The sequence below is a fragment of the Vombatus ursinus genome, unplaced genomic scaffold, assembly GCF_900497805.2.
Source record: "Vombatus ursinus unplaced genomic scaffold, bare-nosed wombat genome assembly UNPS02014809.1, whole genome shotgun sequence".
Taxonomy (NCBI): domain Eukaryota; kingdom Metazoa; phylum Chordata; class Mammalia; order Diprotodontia; family Vombatidae; genus Vombatus; species Vombatus ursinus.
In genome coordinates, this window is record NW_020954587.1 from 14775776 (window position 1) to 14798574 (window position 22799).

A 22799-nucleotide genomic window follows, 5' to 3' on the forward strand; every position below is an offset into this window, starting at 1 on the left:
ATGTATAGTATATATACAAACACACACACATACACACACATATATATATATGTGTCAAGGATTTAAGTGGGTTGAGAGATTGAGTTGGGAAGCAATTATATGGGGTACTATTCATAAAGGTGAATATTGGCTCCAATCACTTAGAGTACATTGGAGACCAAAATGATCTCCTGTGGCACTTTGAATAGATGAGTCATTTTAATGCACAGCATGTAATATTGTACCCTCCTAAACAGCTACAAAGGAACGATCTATAATCTTACAGCTGAGCTATTAAGTGCCTTCAAACAGAAAAACATTTAGCTGAATATATTTATAGCATTTGAAGAAAGATGGGGATAGAAGAACAGAAATCTCCTTTAGATCATAATTCTTGGGTATCATTTGTGGTCATGTTTCCCTATTCCAGTAACTGTTTATCAAAAAAGTTTCTTCTCAGATCTTTGATTTCATTTAGATTGGCACAGAAGAGAACTCTGGGTGAGGAAACCTCCCTTTACCAATGTTCATTTGTACCTACTCTGTAATATTTTTGTTAGAGAGAGTTGTGTGGTTTGCCCAGGGTCACACAGCCACCATCTGGCTCTGGGGACCCACTTACCAGGTATTTACTGACCTAAATATGTCCAGAATTCCCTGCTGATTCCATCCTTGCTTCCCTGATGTTTAGAGTAAGAAGCCATGGCAGTTAATATTCTACCTCTCCCTTTGACACTGTCAATCTTAATCACTAGAACTCCAGAGGATGGGAGCCCAAGTTAATTTGTTCTTCTTCTAATTTATAAGACTGGCAAATTCCTGCCTCTGCAACCCTTATTCTTGTGATTCAGAATTGTCCTTTGCAGAGGTGAAAGTCTTTTTCTGTTATGTGGAATCATCATCCTGTTAGTTATATGGAAAAGCGTCTGGTCAAAAGGGCAGTCAGCGTATGGTGACTTGCATGGTCTTCAGACATCTAAAATGAGGACTCACCTTCTTTCCCCCTAAACGTTCCTCTCTTCCAGATTCACATATTTCAGGGGCATCCCTATCTTCTCAATTACCTAGCTTTGTAACCTCTGAATCATTCTTGACTCTTCCCTATCCCTCACTTCCAAATTAAATCAGTTGACAAGTCTAATTGTTTGTTTCTTTGCATTTTTCTCTTTTTCTCCACTAAGTTGACCACCACTATTTCAGGCCCTCAGCACCTCTTACCTGGACTAATATAATAGCTCTTCTTGCTTCCATTCTCTCTTCCCCCTAATCTGTCCTCCATTCAGCTGTGTTATACAATGCAAATCTAAATCTTGTCAGCCTCTTGCTAAAAAACCCTCTGTGGTTTCCCATTTCCTCTTAAATAAAATACAAATTTATCCTGTCATTTAAAGACCTCCACAATCTGGCTCTAAACTACCTTTCCAATTTTATCTCCCCTTCACAAACTCTGTGTTACAACCAAATTGGACTACTAGCTTTTCCCTGTATTTAACATTCCATTTCCTCCTTCCTTGCATTTCCACCAGCCACCCTCAGTGCCTGGAGTGCCCTGCCTCCTCATTCCTGCATCTCAGAATCATATCTTTCTTGAAGAATGAGGTCAACTCTAGCTACCACCTACTTAACAGTTTTTCAGTTGTTAGTATTTTCTTCTTCCTCAAATTGACTTACTCCTCTGTGAGCGTGTTATGCCTCCCTGTTGTACCTACTTGAAGGTAGAGAATGTTTCATTTTAGCCTTGGTATCATCAGCTTAGCATGTGCCTTGACACTTAATAAATGTTTGTTTAATTGCAACTGTGCGCTAATTCTTAGAACTAAGTATTACTCAAGTTGATTTTTGTTTGGTGTGATTTTTCTAAAAACACTGTATGATATTAAAATTCATAGTCCTTTTTTCATGTTTGACTTCTGTACCATGATCATAGAGGAGGTATTATTGTAATAATATTTGCAGGTTTTATTGGTTTTCCTCTCTTAGTCCTTTGATATTCAAATCATTCACTTTTTGAAGCACTCTTAAGATTTATCAGCAAAGGTTATAAGCAGGGATAGATAGCAATTTAGGGGGAAGGATGTTTTAGCGGGAATGAAGCAGACAGTTCCTTAGTGGATATTTTCATGTCATAATGACTTTTGCATCCCTACACAGTCTTGCAGGATTGGAGCATGGAGTAATGGATAAGAAGCTGGTTTCAGTATCTGGAGAAGTATGGGTTAAAGACCAACCTATATCACATAATGGCTTTGTGATGCTTAATCTCTCAGAAAATTTAAAAATAATGTAGATATACATTGATTCACATTGGTTGAGGAAGTTTCCTCATCTGGAGGTCATAATGCCAATGAAATGACAGTTCTGGATCAATACTAAAAACAACCTCATAACCATGGAGACTGGAATAATGAATCTTCTGATAAAAGTAGCCCTGTATCAATAATTGAGAGCAGACAAAAGATACAAAGATGAAGAAGTTCAATCCTGCTCTTATGAAGCTTACACTCCAATAAAGTATGATAAGAAAAGATACAAATAGCTCTGTTACAAAATAGAGTATGATAAGTATAAAAATTATGAATAAAATGCTATGATAATTCAGAGAGAAGTATAAAGACCAGTCAGTCAACAAGCATTTATTACATGCTTGCTATATGCTGGGCACTCTCTTATGCACGAGGGATACAAATACAGAGAATGAAATAATCTCTGCTCAAGAACCTTGTATTCTATTGGGAAGGACAATAGGGGTGTGTGTGTGTGTGTGTATATGTGTGTGTGTGTGTGTGCATGTATATGTGTAAATGTGTGTATGTGTGTTTGTATGGGAAACCTAAATGGTTTATGTGGTTCACTACAGTGGTCAATAATCATGTCAACTCTTTATTTACTATTGACTTACTCCTTGACTGCTCCAGTTCTAAGGAAGTCAAGGGGTATGTTTTACAATATCTCTCATTATCCAATTCTTTCTGAGCCCCTACCTTGGTTTATAAAACTAGAGAAACTTCTTTTGCCATATATTTTCTTTAATCTCACAGGTTTAGACAAACCTTAGTGCCACTGGGTATGTAATTTATAAGCAGTGTAACAAACAACACAAAGACCTTTGGATCTTTCAGACCAATGGATCTATCGGCTGTGAGACAGCTTATAGCCAGAGTTGTCTCTTACCACCCATCGCCACTGCTAACTTCACAGCTTTGGAATCACAGACGCTAGAATCATAATCTCACTATTCGACTCTCTCAGTGTGGCAGTTGTCTTCGGGATATCTTCTGTCTAGGATAAGATGACTTAGTGATCTCAGCCTGAAACTCTTTCCAGTACTAAGATGGTGTTCACAGAGCTGAAAGCTAGAACTATTGTTGCATTTGCAAAAGTCTCTTTGAAGACCTTCCATAATGTAAAACATTATTTTTATGTAGTTTTTTTTAAGTTCTGTTCTTCTTTGAAGCATGCTAACTTCATTTTTTAAAAAAAAATCATTTCAGTATCAAGCTGTTTATGTGCCTGATTCATTTTCGTAGCTTGAATTTATCTTGTTTGTACATAGTTGTTTGCATGTGGTCTCCCCCATTACATTGTGACCTCCTTGAGAACAGGAACTGTTTCTTGCCTCTCTTTATATCCGCAGGACTTAGCCCAGGTCCTGGCACATCGTAGGCACTTATTAAGGAGTTATAAGCCGAAGACCTGGATTAGAATTTCAGCCAGCTCTTGGGATAAATCCCATAACCTCTTGGAGCCTTAATCTCCTTATCTTTAAAAAGAAGAGGTTGTGGCAGATGGATATTTAGGTTTTCTTCCAACTCTTAATTCATTGATCCATGATCAGTATTGCCCCCTAAGCCTATTCATTTATCTTACAGTGTGCCAAGTGATTGGTATGTACGATTACACTGCACAGAATGATGATGAGCTGGCATTCAACAAAGGCCAGATCATCAATGTTCTTAATAAGGAAGACCCTGATTGGTGGAAAGGAGAAGTCAATGGACAAGTGGGACTCTTCCCATCCAATTATGTGAAAATGACAACAGACATGGACCCAAGCCAGCAATGTAAGTAATTTTATTGGCTCCATTGCTCTGTGATATCTTAACAGTAAAACATGCAGCATTGCTATGATTCTGCTATAATTTGCAGAACTCAAAGCTAGAACCATTGCTGTATTTGCAAAAGTCTCTTTGAAGACCTTCCATTATGCAAAACCTTATTTTGTGGGTTTTTTTTTTAAGTTCCATCCCCTTTATAGCATGTTACCTTTTTTTTAATCATTTCGGCACCATGCTGTTTACTTGCCTGATTCATTTTCCTAGCTTGAATTTTGCTCATTGTTTTGTTTTGCTTATGTGTTGTTTTCCTCCTTTTTCTAGGAATCATATGTTGTCCATCCCCCACTCAGGCTTGAAAGTCCTCAAAGAGACCCACTATCCCATATCACTGCCCAGAGGGATGATGGGAGATGCAGCCTTGATCATGTGACTTCCAGCATGATCATCTACTGCCTTCTGAGTAGAAGAACACACTGCAGAGCAGTTTACCTCATTTTACATTAGTTGCATGTGATCGCAATGTTTGAGTTATTATTTACAGATATAGAAGCAAAAATTACAAAAATACACAGGATAGTGGGTCCTTTTGTGGCTTTCGTAGTTACTGGAACTGATTTTTTTTCCCCACCTTTGCACAGGTGTTTTCGATAGCTTTCAAATTATTTTTAAATGTATATTTTAGCCTTTTCATAGAAAAAAATATAAATTAAACTATTTCCTTACTATTTTGGTTTTGCAAAAAGACCCACTATCAAGGAATGCTGCATGTGCTATTAAAAATGTTCCAAATATCCATAAATCTGAGACTTTTTTTTTTCATTTTGTCCAGTGTTACTGATCAAAATGTCTTTTGTTTTGTTTTGTTTTCTACTGCAAAGGTACAGGTGTTAGATCAAGTTTTAAGGAAATTAAGAATGTGACTAGTTAAACAGAAATGAGGAATTTTGTGCTAGTTTTTGTATGTTACCAGGTATACCTTGTTAAGTACGTTCTACATCCTGTACAGAGGAAATCAATTTCTTTTCATGGCAAAAGATAGTACCCTTATATGATGCTGTAATCAGACTACATTAATTTTATTTTGCAGTTATCCTGTACCTCCATAAGGAAGCATCTCTGGTTTTGTTTTGTCTCAGATTTATCTCATTGGGGTTTCTTTTGTTCCCTGGGGTGGGAAGAAAGTGTTGTAAATTTTCTTATCACAAATCAGTAAACTACATCCAGGTAGCTGTTATCATTAATACTCCCAATCTCTTTTTAGTCTCTGTTACATGAAGTTTTATTACAATTACTTTTCTATGACAATGGAATGACATCTTTTGAACAAGTGATTATCTTGACAAGAAAGAATGTATAGAAATATCCCTGCAATTAATTTCCAGTGTTTACATTTTTTAACTAGACTGTGGAATTTATATAGATTATATTAAATGGAGCTTACAGTCCACTTTATGTAGTAGATGTACTGTAGCCAAAGCATGTTTGTCTTTTAAACGTTAGTCTAAAGCTCTTATTAAAATGCCTGGTGCTGTCAGCACAGAAAAGAAAAGAAAAAAATGTGTCTCAAGCACAATATATCAGTTCTGCTAATGACTTTTAATATTTCATTATCTTGTGTTTTTATGTCTCCTTTTCTTCTGAAATTCTATGCTGACAGTGTTAAAGGATTCCTTTTCCTTTTGTGGTGCAGATAATGAGTGGGATGCTCCCACTCATTAACCAGCACTTCAGTATTTTAATGGATATGAATGTAAAATATATAACTATATAAAATCTGCAGCTTTAACCATTGTAATACAGGCTTTACAATTAACTTCATGTGTAGATAATTAAATTCTTCATATAAAGGTTAGATCCACATGGTTTTGTGTTCTTGCTATTGGAATCTACCACTGGGCAAAGAATGGTGAACCAGACAACTAATGGTGCAAACACATGGGCTGTTGCCTGGTTACTAATGATTACTTACACAGTTTGAAATCAAGATTTAATCAAATTCTGTTGAGTGACATCTTGCAGCTTCATCTTCAAGTCATATTTGAGTTCACTTCCCCGAGAGTTAACTTAATATACAAAAGATTACACTTATACAGTAGAAACAATCCCATCTCAATTCTGGTATCGAGGATTAGAACTAAAAACCTAATTGGCAGTGCCATATGTTGTATTGTTATCGTTTTGTTGGGGATGTGTGATTCGACCAGTAGCATATTTAAGCTTGTGTAACAAGAAACTATGTTATATAGTGGGGCTTTACTCTACATCTTGACCGTGACAGAAGTACAGAAAGTAATGTTCCCACCGGTTGACATTCCTTCATCCTCGTTCCAGATCTGTTACCAGAATACTGTTGCTATGCATATTTAAGTGACCATTCAGGCAGTTGAGCCAGTGTCAACATTGTACCTCCCTAGGATGGTGGTCCCAAGAATGTGTTTGCTGCAATGATAGCAATATCTCTGCATTTGTGCCTTGATTGCTTGACTTCTAACATTTATTCATTTGACAGATATTTATCATGTGCCATGGGGAATACAAAGATGAATGAGAATAGTTCATATTTACTTAGCTTTTTAAACACATTATTGTGCTTCCCCCACAACAGTTCCATGAGGTAGGTAGTATAAGTGTTATCCTCACTTTATAGATGATAGAAACTGAGGCCCCTGTAATCAAACTATGGTCTTCTTGTACTCCTAGGACCAGTGGGAAATCTAGATTATCACTTGATTGTTTCTCCCCTGCTGGTTAGTTGAATTATAAATAACTCCCATAGGCTTTTGTACAACATTGCCAACTTCTAGAGGGGAGAAACTTTTCTAGGAAGCCCCACTGCTTCCTATGAGTCCTAAAACCTCATGCTATCATAGTCTTCCTCTTCCCTTCTCCTCATGCTCCTCGTGACCTGAAGGAGAAGAGTTGACAAAGTAGTTAAGTTTTAAATATTTTCCCCCCAAGAATAACTTTTGACCTTAACTACACAGAAAGGAGGATGCCTGATAGCCACAACAAAGGATTAGTATTTTAGGTCTTATGCTGTGTTTGTGATACTGGCAGTAGTAGCACCCCAGGAGAGTACTTCCATTAAAGGGACAAATCATTCAAATGTATTTGAAATTTTGCCCTTTGACATATAGAATCATACCTTTAAACCTCCCATCTCTACTCTTCCTCTCCTACCTCCCTTGTATGGTTAGGAATGATATAGTTGATGTGCTTTTGTAGTGGGATGTATATCAGTAATAGTGGTTATTACTGTGTAAAGTTTTTTTTAGTATATAAAATTAAACTCTTTGGTGATCTTGTACCATATGACTTAAACACATGCTTATTTTATACCTTGTTGTCACGTGCTTCAAGTTTGCTGTTGCCATTCCAGATTTGTGTACATACTGTCCATGCTGCATTTTGGAATCACTTATTACAGCTTCTATTAATTGTGTTCTTAGAATTTTAAAACCTGATCATGAAAATTTGATTGGTCAGGGAGAAAAATCATTCTACTTTTAAATGAATAAATAAAATATTGCTAAATGTCTTTTTTATTCCAAGAATTTAAGAGTATGAAGTATTTCCTTGATGACCTTATTAAGCAAGAAAAAAAAAGCTGTAGTCATTAAGTCATTGAATTTGTTTTGGTCTGTTTGGGGAATTGATTTTCATTTAAATTAATGTATCAAGCCTTGGGGTAATCCTCAACTTCTCACTCATTCCACATATCCATATTGTCAGTTGGCAAGTCTTACCAATTCCACCTCCACACCATCTCTTCTTGTCTCTTCCTTCTCTTTACTCATATGGCTGTCACTCCAGTTCAGGTCCCCAACCTCTCACCTGGATTTTTACAGTAATTTGGATTTGATCTCTTTGCCTCTCCAACCCATCTTCCACATAACCACTAACGGGATTCTCCTTAAGTGCTAGTTGGACCGTGTTATTCCCTTAATAAAACTTATTTTATGTCTAGGATGAAATGTAAATTCCTCTGTTGGCCATTGAAAGCCTTTCATAACCTGGTCCCAACATACCTTTCTTTCTAGCCTTATTAAACATTACTTCCCCTCATGCACTCTCTGATCCATCCAAAGCTGGCCTTTAAAGACTTAAGAACAGTAAGAATTGTTCTTCACACAAAACACTCGATCTCTCTCTTTGTTTGTACTGGCTGTCTCCTATCTCTGGATAATACTCCCTCCTCACTCTACCTCTTAGAATCTCTGCTTTCTTTTGAGGTTCAGCTTGAAGACTGATTCCTATATAAAGCCATTCCTGATCTACCTGGCTACTGATGCCCTTTCTCCCAAATTTGACTTTTTTTATTTCATACACATTTTATATGAAAAGCAACATGGTGTAGTGTATAGAGAGCAGGCCTCAGAGTAAAGAAGACCTGGGTTCAGGTTCCACCTCTGACACATACTGGTCATATGACCCTGAATAAGTACTTCTCAATGACTCAAGCAAATCTCTGTGACTCTAAATCACAGAGAAAGTACTAATCTGCACTGATAAAGAAAGTACCTCATCAGTATTTACCTATACTGATGAAATTGCAGGTCTAGTTTTAAAAAAAAAATTCATATATACTTATACTATATGGATATTTTATCTCTCCCATTAGAATGTAAGCTCTTTAAAGGCAGGGAATGATTTTGGTGGGTTTTTTGGGGGGGAGGAGTCTTTAACCCTATGATTTAAGACATAAGGGACATTTAATAAATGCTTGTTGATTATAAGTTGATTATAATTTTTGATGCAACAAAACCTCTCCTACTCTAGAGAAAGAAGACGGAACTAAGAAATCTGAGTGAAGACCTTTACTTTCATAGCTATGTGTTTTTTATTTAAAAAATAGTTTTGGGTCCTTGTTTGAGAGGGCAGAAGTGTATACTGTATATAACATATGTATCACAGGGGCTTATCCAAACACCATAAGCATATCACTGATGTAATTCCAAGTTGGAAAGAGTTTCTGTGCGATATTTTTTAAAGGGTATTATATCCTTATAGAGTTAAAAGACATTGGACATTATGTGTGTAAATAAATTGGATTCTGGAATGTTTGGGGAGGGTAAATTGTACAGTTTTGTAGAAGGAAACACTGGCTGCTTTGAATTCTATATCCCATAGAAGATAATGGAGTTTTAAAATAATATTTGTAAAGTACTTAGCACAGTGTGTGGCACATAATAGGTACTATATAAAAGCTTTTTCTTTTGTCCTTATCTCTGTTTTATTACTCTTTGTTCCTCTGTTTTCATCAGGAATATGAGAAGTATCTTTTTTTTTTTTAACTTGCTGTCTTCTTCCATCACTAGATAAGAAGCCCAGCAGCATCTATTTATGTTTAGGAATGCCCTTTGAACACAGTGTGTCTACTGAGGAGACAACACAAATTAAATCAAGTCACCTACAGAGTGTGAACCATCTTTCTCCCAGAGAGTGACTGACGATGGAAGGGAAAAGGTTGTTGGTGGGGTCTCCTGCTGTCATGTCCGAGCTTTGACTGAGCTAGATTCAGAGAATGTTTTTTTTTTTTTGGCAGTTGGGGTTAAGTGACTTGCCCAGGGTCACACAGCTAGTACATTTCAAATGTTTGGTCTGAGGCTGGATTTGAACTCAGGTCCTCCTGACATCAGGACCAGTGCTCTATCCACTGCGCCACCTAGCTGTCCCTAGAGAATGGTTTTTAGGTGTTAAGAAAAGTTGAGTCTCTGGTCAGTAATGTGCTTTACTACCCCAGAAATATGGAGGAAAAATTTTATCCAGAATCTTGCTCTTCATCTTAAGTTATCATCTGATGAGTTCAGTATTCACCTTCATGACTCCTCGAACATAAAACTCTGGCCTGCTAATTTGTAAACTTTCTTGATCTCCATTTGACTTAAGCTACCCACAGTGATGGTCACTCCTTAAACCTCACTGACACCAGAAATTGTATCATCTAGAACCCTAAAATTCTCATTTCTGATCACAATTCTTGTCCTTAGTCCTTTCCCACTGCTTCATTCCTCCAGATCCTTTTCTTCCCCATTATTCTGACTCCTCGGTCCTGTTCTAGACCAGTAATTCTCTAAATTTTGGATCTCCAGGACTCCTTTGTCCTCTTAGAAATTATTTAGGACCCCAAAGTGCTTTAGTTTATATATCAATATTTACCATATTAGAAATGTAAACTGGTAAATTTTAAAAAATACTTCATTTAAAAATGACGATTACAAATTCATTATAGGCAAAAATAATATTTTTATAAAAAAGTATCTTTTCCAAGAAAAAATTTAATGAGAAGAGTGGTATTGTTTTGCATATTTTTCCAAATCTCTTTGATTTCTGGCATAATAGAAGACAGCTGGATTCTCAAATATGTTTCTGCATACAATCTGTTGCAATAAGTTGTTTTGGTTGAAATATTAGAAGAAAATCCAGTCTCACACAGATATGTAGTTGGCAAAGGGATAGTATTAGGAAAATAGTTTTGACCTCATGGAACCCCTAAATGAGTCTTGGGGACTCCTAGGAGTCCAAGGACCCCCCCTTTAAGAACCTATGTTAGATCATCACACTTGTTCTGCCTTTGTATCATTCCCTTCAAAATCAATCATTTCAACAAGGCATCTTTTGACCCCTGGTTCTTCCATTGCTCCAGCCCAGCCTAAGCATCTAAGAGCTTAGTATGTGCCAGTGCTAAACAGTGAGGTGATAGAGAAAAGCAAAAGCATTGTCTCTGACCTTAAGGAACTCACATTCTAATGGGTGAGATAACATGCAAATAACTTTACTTGTGAGATATATGAAGTGAAAATGAAAGGTCATCTCAGAGGAAAAGTGACTTTCACTGTTAGCCTGAAGAAGTTGTGCCCAGAGCTTTTGAGCACCAATGGAGGTATTAGAAGAAGCTAGATGGTACAGTAGGTGATGTAGTGGATAGAGTGCCAGGCCTGGAGTCAGGAAGACTCATCTCCCTCGTTCAGATCTCGCCTCAGCCATTTACTAGCTATGTGACCCTGGGCAAATCATTTAATCCTGTTTGTCTCCATTTCCTCATCTGTAAAAGAGCCTAGAGAAAGAAATGGCAAACAACTTCACTATCTTCGCCAAGAAAATCCCAAAGTATCACGATGAGGTAGACACAACTGAAAAATGACTGAAAGATGATGCAATGGATCGAGCACTGGTCCTAGAGTCAGGAAGACCTGAGTTCAAATGCAGCCTCCAATACTTATTACTTGTGTGACCCTGGGCAAGTCATTTAACCTCTCTCATTCTCCATTTCCTCATCTGTAAAATGGGGATAATAATAGCACCCACCTCTCAGGATCATTGTGAAGATCAAATGAGATAGTATTTGTAAAGTGCTCGGCACATAGTAGGTGCTATATGAATACAATTATCATTTGTTCCTTTCTCCTCCACCAAAACCATGCTAACTCTCGAAATCATGATAATTAGGCACTCATTGCTGAACACCAGTATTTTCCCTTAATCTTTCAGATTTATTCAGTGTCACATATCCCATAGTAGCTATTCTAAACCTCAAGGTCTCAGCTCTGTCCCTCACTAAACCCTCCACTTTCTTAATAGGATGCCCTCATTTTTCTCAGTAAAGCAGGTATCAAGGCCACCTGTTGTGAGCTCTCTCATTTCTCATCCTTCATATAATAATAATGATGATAATAATAATAAGCATTTATGGCAAGGTTTGCAAAATGCGTAGCAGTATTAACTCATTTTATCATATCTCTGAACCTCTTCCCTCACTGATCCTTTGTAACTCCAGTTTCAGAAGATGAGATAACCCACTTTTTTTTTTATCAAAGCAAATCCTTCCACTTGTGTCCTTCCTCTTCTCTCCTTGGGGACCTTACCTCATAAGTCACTCCATCTCTCATCTTCAATCTCTCCCTCTCCATTGGATCCTTCCCTATTGCCTACATTCTTGGGTTGAGTTGTCCTATCCTAAGAAATCCCTTCTTTTGATCTTTCTGTTCTTAAGGCTTTTGTCCTGTATCTGTCCTATCCTGTATATCTTTATTGCTAAACTTACAGAGAGAATATTCTAGACTTACTGTTTCTTCCTCTTATTCCTCAAGCAAGATCATCAAAAGTCCCTTAATCTCTAATCTGGTGGGCTCTTTCCCCTCAGCCCTTATCCTCCCTGAATTTTCTATGCCATTAGACACTTTATAACTCTCTGTTTCTGGTTTAGTTTCCATGACACCATTCTTTCCCACTTCTCCTTCTACCTATCTATCCAATCCTCTCCCTTTCACTAATTCACTAACCTTCCTTCCTATGTGTGAATTCCCCACAAAGCTCCCTTTCTCCACACACTATCTGGCAATCTTATCCATGCCTCTGGCTCCAATTATTACCTTTATGCAGATGCCTCTCAACTCTCTAAATCTAAAATTCTCCCTGACCTTCAATCCTGTGTTTCCTATTGCCTGCTAGACATCTTTACTTAGAAAACTCACCTATACATCAAACTCAGTATATTAAAACCCAAACTCATCATCTTTCCCAAGACTTTCCCGAGTCCACAGCTTAGCTATATCTATTGATGGAACTACCATAATCCCAATCATGTTGGTTCAAAATCTCAGCATTCTCTTTAATCCTTTCCTCTCCCTTGCCTTCCAATCAATTGCCAAGTCCTATTGATTTTACTATCACATATCTATCCCCTCCTTTCCATAGCTACCAATACCCTAACCCAGGCCCTTGTCCTATATTATCTAAATGTTTGTCACAGCCTCCTACCCAGTCTCTCAGATTCTGATCTTATTCCTTTTCTAATTCATCTTCCACAGCACCAGCAAAAGAATCTTCCTAATGCAGAGTTCTAACTATTTTATTCCCCTGCTCAACAACAACAAAATTTGAGTGGGTCCCTATTGCCTATCAGACAAAATGCAATCTTCTTAGCTGCCATTTGTAACACCCAACAATCTGGACCCAGTGTACTTTTCCAGTATTATTTCACATTACCCTTCATGTACTCTATGTTCAATTCAATCCAATTAGTATTTGCTAATTGTCTACCATGTGGAAGGGCACTAAGCTAGTTACTGACGATACAAAGACAAAAGGAAACATAGCCCTTGCCTTCAAACAACTTAATAGTCATTCCTTAATCTTATTCTGCGCTCACCTACTTTTGACATTAATACAGACTATTATTCTCTCCAAATTCAGAACACATCCCTCATCATTTTGACCTGTCAAAAATCCTTCTCTTCTTCAAGGCCCCGCTCAGATACCACCACTTCCTCCAAGTTTTGTCTCTTTTCCCTAGGAAGTGATCTGTCTTGAAATTTTCCTCAAGCACTTTGTTTTGAGCTTTTTTGTGTCCCTGTCACATTCTTCCTTTTAGCTTCCTTATCTGTGTATGTTTTGTGTCTATTCGATTTTCAATTCCTTGGGGATGAGGACTATGTTTTATTTCCTTTTTCTACACATAGCAAAGTGCCTAGCACATAGTAGATGCTTAATAAATGCCTGCTGATTGATTGATTTGCATCCTTAGTCCTGAGTTCAGTGTCAGCTTTTTAATTCACAGCAACTGTTAATGGTTGTGGAACAGAAATGATTTTTGGTTCTTATCAGATATATAGTGTCCTGATTAAGCAGTCTGAAGATACCTGAGAATGAAAAGAGTTGTTAGGGATTTTGGGGGATGGGGACATTTTATTTTTAATACTTCACTAATGAATTTTGTTCACTCTTATTAATTGGAAGAATACCTAAGAGCTTTGATGTTTTATTGAAACTGCTTTGAATTTGAAAGATGTTCTTTGACTCCAAAATAGATCCTTCCCGTACTCCCATTTCCAAATTCTAAGTTTTGTGCCTTAAAGCCACCATCTGGTGTCCTTAAAATTCTTCTTGGTTTGGAATTCTTTTATTTTTATTTTTTTTTTAATCTAAGGATCTTATTCTGGGCTCTTAGACAGGGAAATGAAATGAGGCTTAAGACAAATAGCTTTATGGGAATGGCCAATCCAATAAAAATTAAGTGCCAGGCACTGTGCCTGTGCACTGTATCCCCTGTGCTGGGGATGCAATTAATAATCTAATGTGGAGCAGGGAAAGACAACACACAAAGGGAGGCAGGGAAGGGCGCAGGTGGTGTGGAGGCATCTTGTTCCACGGAACCAAGGCAGAGCAGCAGATGCAGAGTAGAGTGAGCCAAAAAGTTCTCAATAAAGGAAGGCATTGGGAGGAGTTCAGTGCTGCACCCTCCAGCCCTCCAATCAGAGGGGGAAAGAGGCTGAGGGAAGTGGTGTCAGTCAAGGCTTGGGTTAGCAGTGAAATGATATGAGAGGGATGAGTTTAACTTGTGGAGGACTGGGGCGGGGCAGGGAGAAGAAAGAATTTTGTTCCATGGAATTGGGACCAGACAGAGAAGCAAATACAGAGAATATCTTGTCAGTGTCCCAATGATATTTTTGAAACTCAATATATGAAACTCCAAGATTACACAACTAGAATTGAGGAATATTTGTTTCTGTTTCAAAAGGTTTACTCCACCAAAAAAGATTTACTGCATGTTTCCTCTAGTAAGTTTCCCAAGGCAGTAATAAAAATTGATAAACTCAAGAGAGACAAACAGGAAAACTACCTTACGCTTGGTAGCATGGACATTGAAAAAAATAGCAAAATTAAATGAATATGCACCGAATTGGCATATCAGCCAAGTTCTTCAAAGAAAAGATAGACCTAATTGCAAAAACAAATTGATAGTAACACAATAATCGTAGATTTTAATCTTCCTCAGTCAAAACTTGTAAATAAAAAAAAAACCAACCTCAAAACAACCCAATAAAGAAAATGTAGCATTGAACAAATCGTTGAATGAGCTAGATTTTACTTACTTATGGCAATTTTTGGATTGTAATATTAAAGAATATCCATTCCTCAGCGTGCCAAAGGACCTTTAAACTAATCTTATGCTAGGGCATAAAGGAATCATAAGCAGATGTAAAAAGGCATCCTTTGTGGATTGTAACAAAATTAAAGTAGTGTGTATGTATTTAAATTGTCTCTTGTGCCAGAAATGTTAAAATGTTAGATGGCTTGATTTATTACTGTATTCAAGTGGAGAAAAAAAAAATGAATAGACATTAGATACTGAATTCTTTCAACTGTCCCTTCTCGTTAATAGTCACAACAAATTAAAAAATCAGCTTTGCTAATTAGATTACCTTTTCAAAAATGCCTTTTATTGATGCCTTTATCATTATATCCTTTCAATCCTTCTCCACATTGAACAATTAAGCAAAACCTCTGATACAATGACCACATCTGACAATGCTTACCGGTTAGGACTCCCCATTTCTTGCCATGTCAAGGAGTTGTGTTTTGTTATCTATCCCATGGGACTATATTAGTAATCAGTTTCTTGATTTATGCATAAATGGTTTGAGTTGTTAAGCAATTGTTCTCCTTGAAGAGTCTTCCTTTGGGACCATATTGTGATCCTGAAGCCACAGAATCACCCACTCATTCCAAATAATTGGTTTCCCCTTAAAATCCTGTTAAACAAACTGCTGTTCCTCTAAGTGACTCAGTGTTAGCAAGAATCACCATACGAGTTTATAGATTTCTGTAGTGCATATCTTTAATGACTCATTTAAAATTAGTCTGGGACAGCTTTAGGTTTTCTTCCTGTTTTAATCCTCGAGAACTTTGGCCTATTGTGGGGGAGATGAAAAAAAAGTAACTTGCAATCTTAGTTGAGGACTTAAGATAAGTAGATTTGAGGTAGAGAAAGTCAGGGACCTAAGTCCTTGCTGAGGATGCTAAAATAAAGTTTTCTGGTAACTTTCTATTGTCACCATTGTATTAAGAAAAGAATTCCAGACCTGTCGGAGAATGTTCTTTCATGGATTAATATTTGAAGGAGGAATGATTAACTAACCTTTAGGCAACTAAATATTAGATAGTAAGATACTTATTAAAGGTAATTGACTTTTCTTCCTAATTTCTTAGTCTATTGCTCAAGAATTTTTTGCAATCCTTTTGCCTCCTTAGGACTGTCACCTTTGTCAAAGCGAGCAGATTGACCCAAGAACCAGATTTCTGAGGGGTTAAGTTGCTTTTCCTTTCTTCTCCCTAACACACACACACACACACACACACACACACACACACACACACACACACACGCACACACGCACACATACATTCAGTACACAATATCACTAGACTTTGGAAGCTCTCTAGGCTAACTAACATGCTTACATTATTGAGGGACTCTGAAGTCTCTCAGCCCACAAATCTGTCCCTTTAATTTGGACCAAGTCAGGGGAAAGTTTGCTGCTATTTTTAGAATCTGAACTAGTACCTAGTCTAGAAAATCCCCAGAGGGAGTATAATTTTACCAGTCCTTTACCAGAGTTCCTATCTAGGGAAAAACATCAATGCAGTTTGAACCTTTAAGGACACCTTGACCTAATCATAGCCATGTGAGGGACTTGACCTATTCAGGGTTCTCTGAAAAAGACTTTTAGAGTTCCTCAAACCTATTCTCTAACCTCAGGACTGGCCCAGAGGCTAGGATTTGGGCATCTGCTTTGGAAGTAGCCAGTAGTCTGAATAAGGAATCATGTATTATTGCTGTGCTACCTCTCCATATATCAGTTTAGATGGGAATATCAGGAGTGGCATATTGACATTGATCTCTGTTATCCATGTTGTGTTTCTGTATCAATATTTTCATTCCTCATAAACTTTTCCTATGTCCCCAGTTTCTTACAATATAAAGTCCAGATTCTGGCCTACCATTCAAAGCCTTTTATAGTCTGTTCTCAATTTACTATGCTAGTATTCTAGTCTTAGTATTCCCAGATCTTCCCTTTGTGTCCCTCAAGAATACCTTGCATTTCTCAAAGCTGCCCTTTTGCAGAAGGGAGAAAAGAAGGGAGGAAGGAAGGAAGGAAGGAAAGAAAGAAACAAAAGAAGAAAGAAAGAAAGAAAGAAGGGAGGAAAAATTTATTGTCTATTATGTGCCAGGCACTCTGCCAATTATTTTACAAATCTTATCTCATTTGATCCTCACAAAGGATCAAATGAAAGGTAGATACTATTTTTATCTTCATTTTACAGTTGAGGAAATTGTTGCAGCAGAAGTTAAGTGACTTGTCCAGGTTCACATAGTTAGTATAAATCTGAGGAGGAATTTGAACTCAGGTCTTCCTGACTCCATGCTCTATCCACTGTACCACATAGCTGCTTCTCCCATTCTTCCTCACTCATTGTGATTTAATCTTTTTGCCTGTCCACATCCTACCCAGCTTAAAGGCCTGGCACAGGTTCTACTTCCTCCATGAAGCCTTTCCACACCATTACCACTGTCTTCCATGCTCACTCTCCCAACTCTTCCCCTCACTACCCCACTAACTTCTACACAAGGCAGCTGGCTACTTACTACCTCAGGGTTCTAGGCATAACCCTGAGGGATTGAGTTTGGATTCTCTTATACTAGAGCTCATAATCCTTCCTTCACCAGTGTGTTCATTGATTATTTGTTGAGATCAACTAGCTAGCCAGCTTTTAGAAAAAAGGTTATTATTTATTAGGGTGAAGAAGTAAGAACAGAGAGGCAGGGAGGTGGCGCAGAGGATAGAGTTCTGGCCTTAGAGTCAGGAGGACCTGAGTTCAAATCCGGCCTCAGACACTTGACACTTACTAGCTGTGTGACCCTGGGCAAGTTACTTAACTCTGAGCGCCTCACCAAAAAAAAAAAAAAAAAAAGAAGAAGAAGAAGAAGAAGAAGAAGAAGTAAGAACAGTAGGTATAAAACACACTTCTCAAACTGGGCATACATTCCCACAAGTGCATACTAAATCCAAGGGAAAGTGGGCACTTGAGAGCACGTGTGGCAAAGAGGAGTGAATCACAGCTTCCCAAAGTCCTTTTTCTTAAGTCTTTCCCTCCCATTGTGGGGCTCTCATGAAGTTCCCCTTAGATGCAATACAGTTTTCTTTATTTTCTTTTTTTCTTTCTGGGCTCATTGTAGGATTCTAAAGCGTCTTTTTGTCAGTATGTCTAGCTTGTTCTCAAATCCTGTTGTAGACATTGCCATCAGCTGTTCCAGGGACACTGCTGTGTGCCCCTGGCAAATCCAAAACCTAACAACCTTTTGAAGTTCATAAGATCATTTTCCAGACAAGGGGAGCAGGGAGAGGAAGGAGACAGAAACCCCCCTCTCTCCTTCCTCCCCAAGTGATTCCTTAACTGAAGCTGCTCTCTCCAGTCTGGCCCATGACTCAAATCCAGACTTGTTTAATATTTTATCTAAGGTCCATGGGGCACAATGAAGTCTCTTCAACCAGTCTCAATACACATCCCATATATCTATATGGGATATATATATGTATATATATGTATATATATATACATATATATATGTATATATATTTCTTTTCATCCACAAACTTTTACTTTTTCCAAGCTGATTAAGGATTTTTCACACCTGGTTTCATACCTTTGATTGATTGATTCAATGAAAGTGTTTTCACTGGAAAAAAGGTATCACAACTAGAGTTATCTTGTTAGTTACTTGATGTGGGTGGGGTGATTCAACTGGATACCCCACCCCCTACACTTACTTACAAACAGTACTCTTACAGTAATCTCCAATTTCATAAAAATTTTATTGTAGTTATTGCCATACACACTTGGCACTTAACAAATACTGCCTTGTGTTGTTAACTTTTCATTTGTATATTTCTTATTTTCCAACTAGGAGGTTGGAGATCATCTCTTCAACTTCTTTGTATACCCTTTAGTGCTTAGTACATATTCACTTAACTTTAGTGCCTTGTACAAATTTACTTGATAAGTATTTTAGTGATTATTTATTGACAAGTGATCAATTTATTGATACTGATTATATTGACAAGTGATTAATTTATTGATACTGATTTATTGATATTGATCGATTGAGATTGATTTTCTTAGAGGGATTAACGCTTTTTTACTCTGGGAGTTTACATAGAATAATAGTTATAAATAACATAGAATTGAAAGGTTATAAGATTTACCCAGGGCCACATAATGAAAATATGTCAGAGGGAGAACTTATACCCATGTCTTCCTCAGATCAGTGTTCTGATCACTATTCCATTGCTGCTTCTTAGCTCTCTAAGAATGTAAGTTTATTAGCAGGTGACAAAGTACATTCTTGGGGGGAGTTTTCTCATATTTCTATCTGTGGGTTTCATGGCCAAAGAATTCATTTCCAAGTGACCAGCTTATTGATGATGAGCTTTTCTCTACTTAGCTAGACTAGTCCTCAGGAGGAAAACACCATTTCGTACTAAAAGTGTGCATGCGGCTTTTGCATCATAAGAGAACCTGCTAGAGTTTATGTTCTACCAGCAGAGCCTTCGAGAACTTAGGCTTATCTTTATGCCATGATAAGGCATTTGGTTACAAAGCACTGTGTGTGTATATGTATCTCCTTTGACTTTCACAACAATCCTGTGAAGTAGGTGTAAGTTGTACAGTTAGTATTATCTCCATTTTTGAAAAATTAAATTTTACTTTATTTTCAATTCCAAATTCTCTCCTTTCCTCTGCCCTGCCCCTACCTATTGAGAAGGCAAGAAAAATGAAACCCATTACAAATATATATGGGTGTCCAAAACAAATTCCTGAAGTAGCCATGCCAAAAAGAAAAGAAGGAGGGAAAAAAGAAATGAAGAGAAAAGAAAGGAAGAAAAAAGGAAGGGAAGGAGGAAGGAAGTGAGGGAGGGAGGTGGGAAGGAAAGATGGGGAGAGTGGGAGGAAGGAAAGAAGAAGAAAGCAAGGAAGGAAGGAAGGAAGGAAAAATATGCTGCACTTTGAGACCATAATTTCTCTAACTGGAGGTTGATAGCATGTTTTATCATAAGTCCTTTGGAATTGTGTTTGGTTGTTGTGTTGAATGATCTCCATTTTGAATATGAGGAAATTGAACCCTAGAGAGATAAAGCAAGTTGTCCAAGGTATATAGCTTTGTTGGAAACAGGAATTGAACCCAAACCTTCTGACTCCTTGTCTGATGCTCTTTCCAGTATATCTCACTGAGTTATTTATTGACAGACTCTGAGGCTGTAAAGGTCCCCCCAGTTGTTAGTCAACTCACAAGGACTGAAATACTCACAAGAATTAAAGAAATGAAGAAAATTGGAGCTAGAAAGAACCTTAAAGACAAAGTAAGGGGCAGCTAGGTGGCGCAGTAGATAGAGCACCGGCCCTGAAGTCAGGAGGACTTGAGTTCAAATCTGGCCTCAGACACATAACACTTACTAGCTGCGTGACCCTGGGCAAGTCACTTAACCCCATTGCCTAGCCAAAAAAAAAAAAAAAAGACAAAGTAGTCTGACCCTTTCATTTCATAGATGAGGAATGTAGGGCTGGGGAGACAAATGAATGACTTACTTGTTCAAGTCAAAGAGTGGATAAATGAGTGGGGCTGTAACCCAGATCTCAACAGTCCTAGTTCATTCCCTTTTCCCCTTGATGTCATTGCCTTTTCCTTCATTGTACTGTTCACTCACAAAAGGAAATCACTTCACACTTAGTGGACTAGACACATTTCTTCCCACTAATGCCTCTCTGCCCTAAGCTCTTTCTGTCTCCATTCATCTCATGTAGAATATGATTTTTAGGATGTAAATCCCTACACAAATACCTACAATAAGTCCCTTTTGCATCAAGTTTAAATTCCTGCAACTAAATTCATGACCTATGCCTGCCATCTGACCTCCCACTAATTGCCCACAGGAAACCTTTACTCCATATCCCTGTTAATTCTCTTGTTCTGATCTTAGTTTATGGTACCTCCCAGCTGGAGGTATTTCCAAACTGGAAATACCTTTTCCCCATTCTTTGTCTATTCAAATCCTACCCATTTTTAAAGACCTAATGTTTCTCACCTCCTCCATAGAACTATTACCCGTTTTTCTATTCTACTACAATTCTCTCAATGAATTCCTACAATGCTCACAATCACAAATATTGCTTAACACTGTTATATAGTCGTATTATTTTCAGATCATTTCATGGATTAGACTTGTCTTCCTAACAGGATTTAAGCAGGGTCCATGTTTGTATTGGTTTTGGTTTACCCATAGTTCCTTCCTGATAGTAATGTATATAGAGTAAGTGGAAAGAGCCCTGAATTTGAAGACAGAGGTAACCTGGATTTGAATTCCATCTTGGACACCAAAATCCTGTGAATCTGGGCAAAGCACTTCACTGAACCTCAGTTTCCTCATTAGTAAAGTTAAGATAATAATACTTGTCTCACATAATGCCTATAATACCTATTCATATAACAATATGAGGTGCCTACTAATACCTATTTGACATAATCAAGTAAGTTAATGTACACTAAATGCTATATAAACCTTAAGTGTCATACAAATGTCATCTATAATCATTATTATTATTAGCTATTTATAAGTATGTTTGATTGATTGAAACACATTCCTATGGAAAACTAACTTAAGAAGAGAAATCTTATTAAATAATTAATACTCCTATTCAGTGGGTTTTTTTTTATCCTGAATACATGCATATCTGCTGATTCACATGGTTGTTAAAGCATTCTAAAATATATTAATATAACTAGAAGAATTGTCTTTGAACGAATGAATGAATAAAGCATTAATTGAGCATTTGTTATGTATAAATTTCTGATGACATGTTAGGGATACAAGTAGAAAAATAAGACAGTACCCTCCTCAAAGAGCTCATATTCTAATGTATCTCATTTATTGATGGTGACATTTAGCCAAGTTGTCAGAGAGTTCATCAGGTATGGAGCTCAGATTGTAGTTAAGCCTACTTGGACAGTGGGCAGTGTTTAATTTGGTCTGAGCTTTCTGGCAAGGCATTGAGCCATGCCAAGCTTAAATCTCTGATGTAATTCAAAACTAGCCTTACCTCTTGGGTATTCTACAGACTGAGGTGTCTGTAAGACTAGGCATTTGGGAGGTCACTCACCCAGAAGCCTCAGCTCCTTCCCCTCTTCCTCTTCTCCCTTTATACAAAGGACGTAAATTTTTTTTACCTAAATTCATTGTCAGGGAAGAAAGAAGCATCTAGAGAACCTCATGATCTATAGGGAACCCTTCTTCCATCTAATCCCTGGACTGAACATCTTCCATGACAAAAGCAAACACCTTTGACAAATACTTCCCTCTCTGTTTTATTCTTGTATGACATTAATAACCAGAAAGGATAAAGTGGTTACATATATCATGAAATTGTGTTTGATCTTAACATATACTGGTAGAACTTTGTTCGAGGGGAGCCTTGAGGGAAGTTTGCTTTACTGAGTCAAATGATTTTTTAATATATGTTGTTGTTATTGTTCGTCCTTTATTCTCTAAGAGGACCAATGACATCATGAGGGTGTTGTCTTGAATTCCTCCTGAATTAGATTCAAATAAGGCAGAGATGCACTAAGTCATCAGCCTCACTCTCCTCCAGAGTCATTGAAGAGCCGTGGCAAGACAAAATAAGCCAAACAATAAAGACAAAAGGATCTTGTAATCTCTATACCTTTCAGTCATGTGATTTTGAGATATAATCTGCTATAGAAAATTATTTACAAAAGCATTCCTATTCCTTTTTTGTATATTCGTCAAAAATGCCTTTAAAATTGATCATTCACATAAAAATTTTCATAGAAATGAAAGAGGATCAATGTCAATAATTACAAAGTTCTCTTGATCAGCTTTTTGGGGAGGATAACCTATAATTCCCCCC

General features: G+C 37.4%; 1 protein-coding gene across 3 annotated transcripts in view; it reads left to right on the forward strand.

Annotated features, from left to right (window-relative positions):
* ITSN1 (intersectin 1) overlaps positions 1-22799 on the forward strand; it is a 283395-nt gene that overhangs the window by 206538 nt on the left and 54058 nt on the right. For 2 of the 3 annotated variants that reach the window (XM_027875446.1, XM_027875447.1), the window contains 2 exons: positions 3849-4040; positions 4356-7341. In XM_027875446.1, coding sequence (XP_027731247.1) covers positions 3849-4040; positions 4356-4357 — 194 coding nt within the window. In that variant the 3' untranslated portion in view covers positions 4358-7341. Of the gene's footprint in view, positions 1-3848; positions 4041-4355; positions 7342-22799 lie in introns of those variants that run through there. The other variant, XM_027875448.1, reaches the window with a different exon arrangement.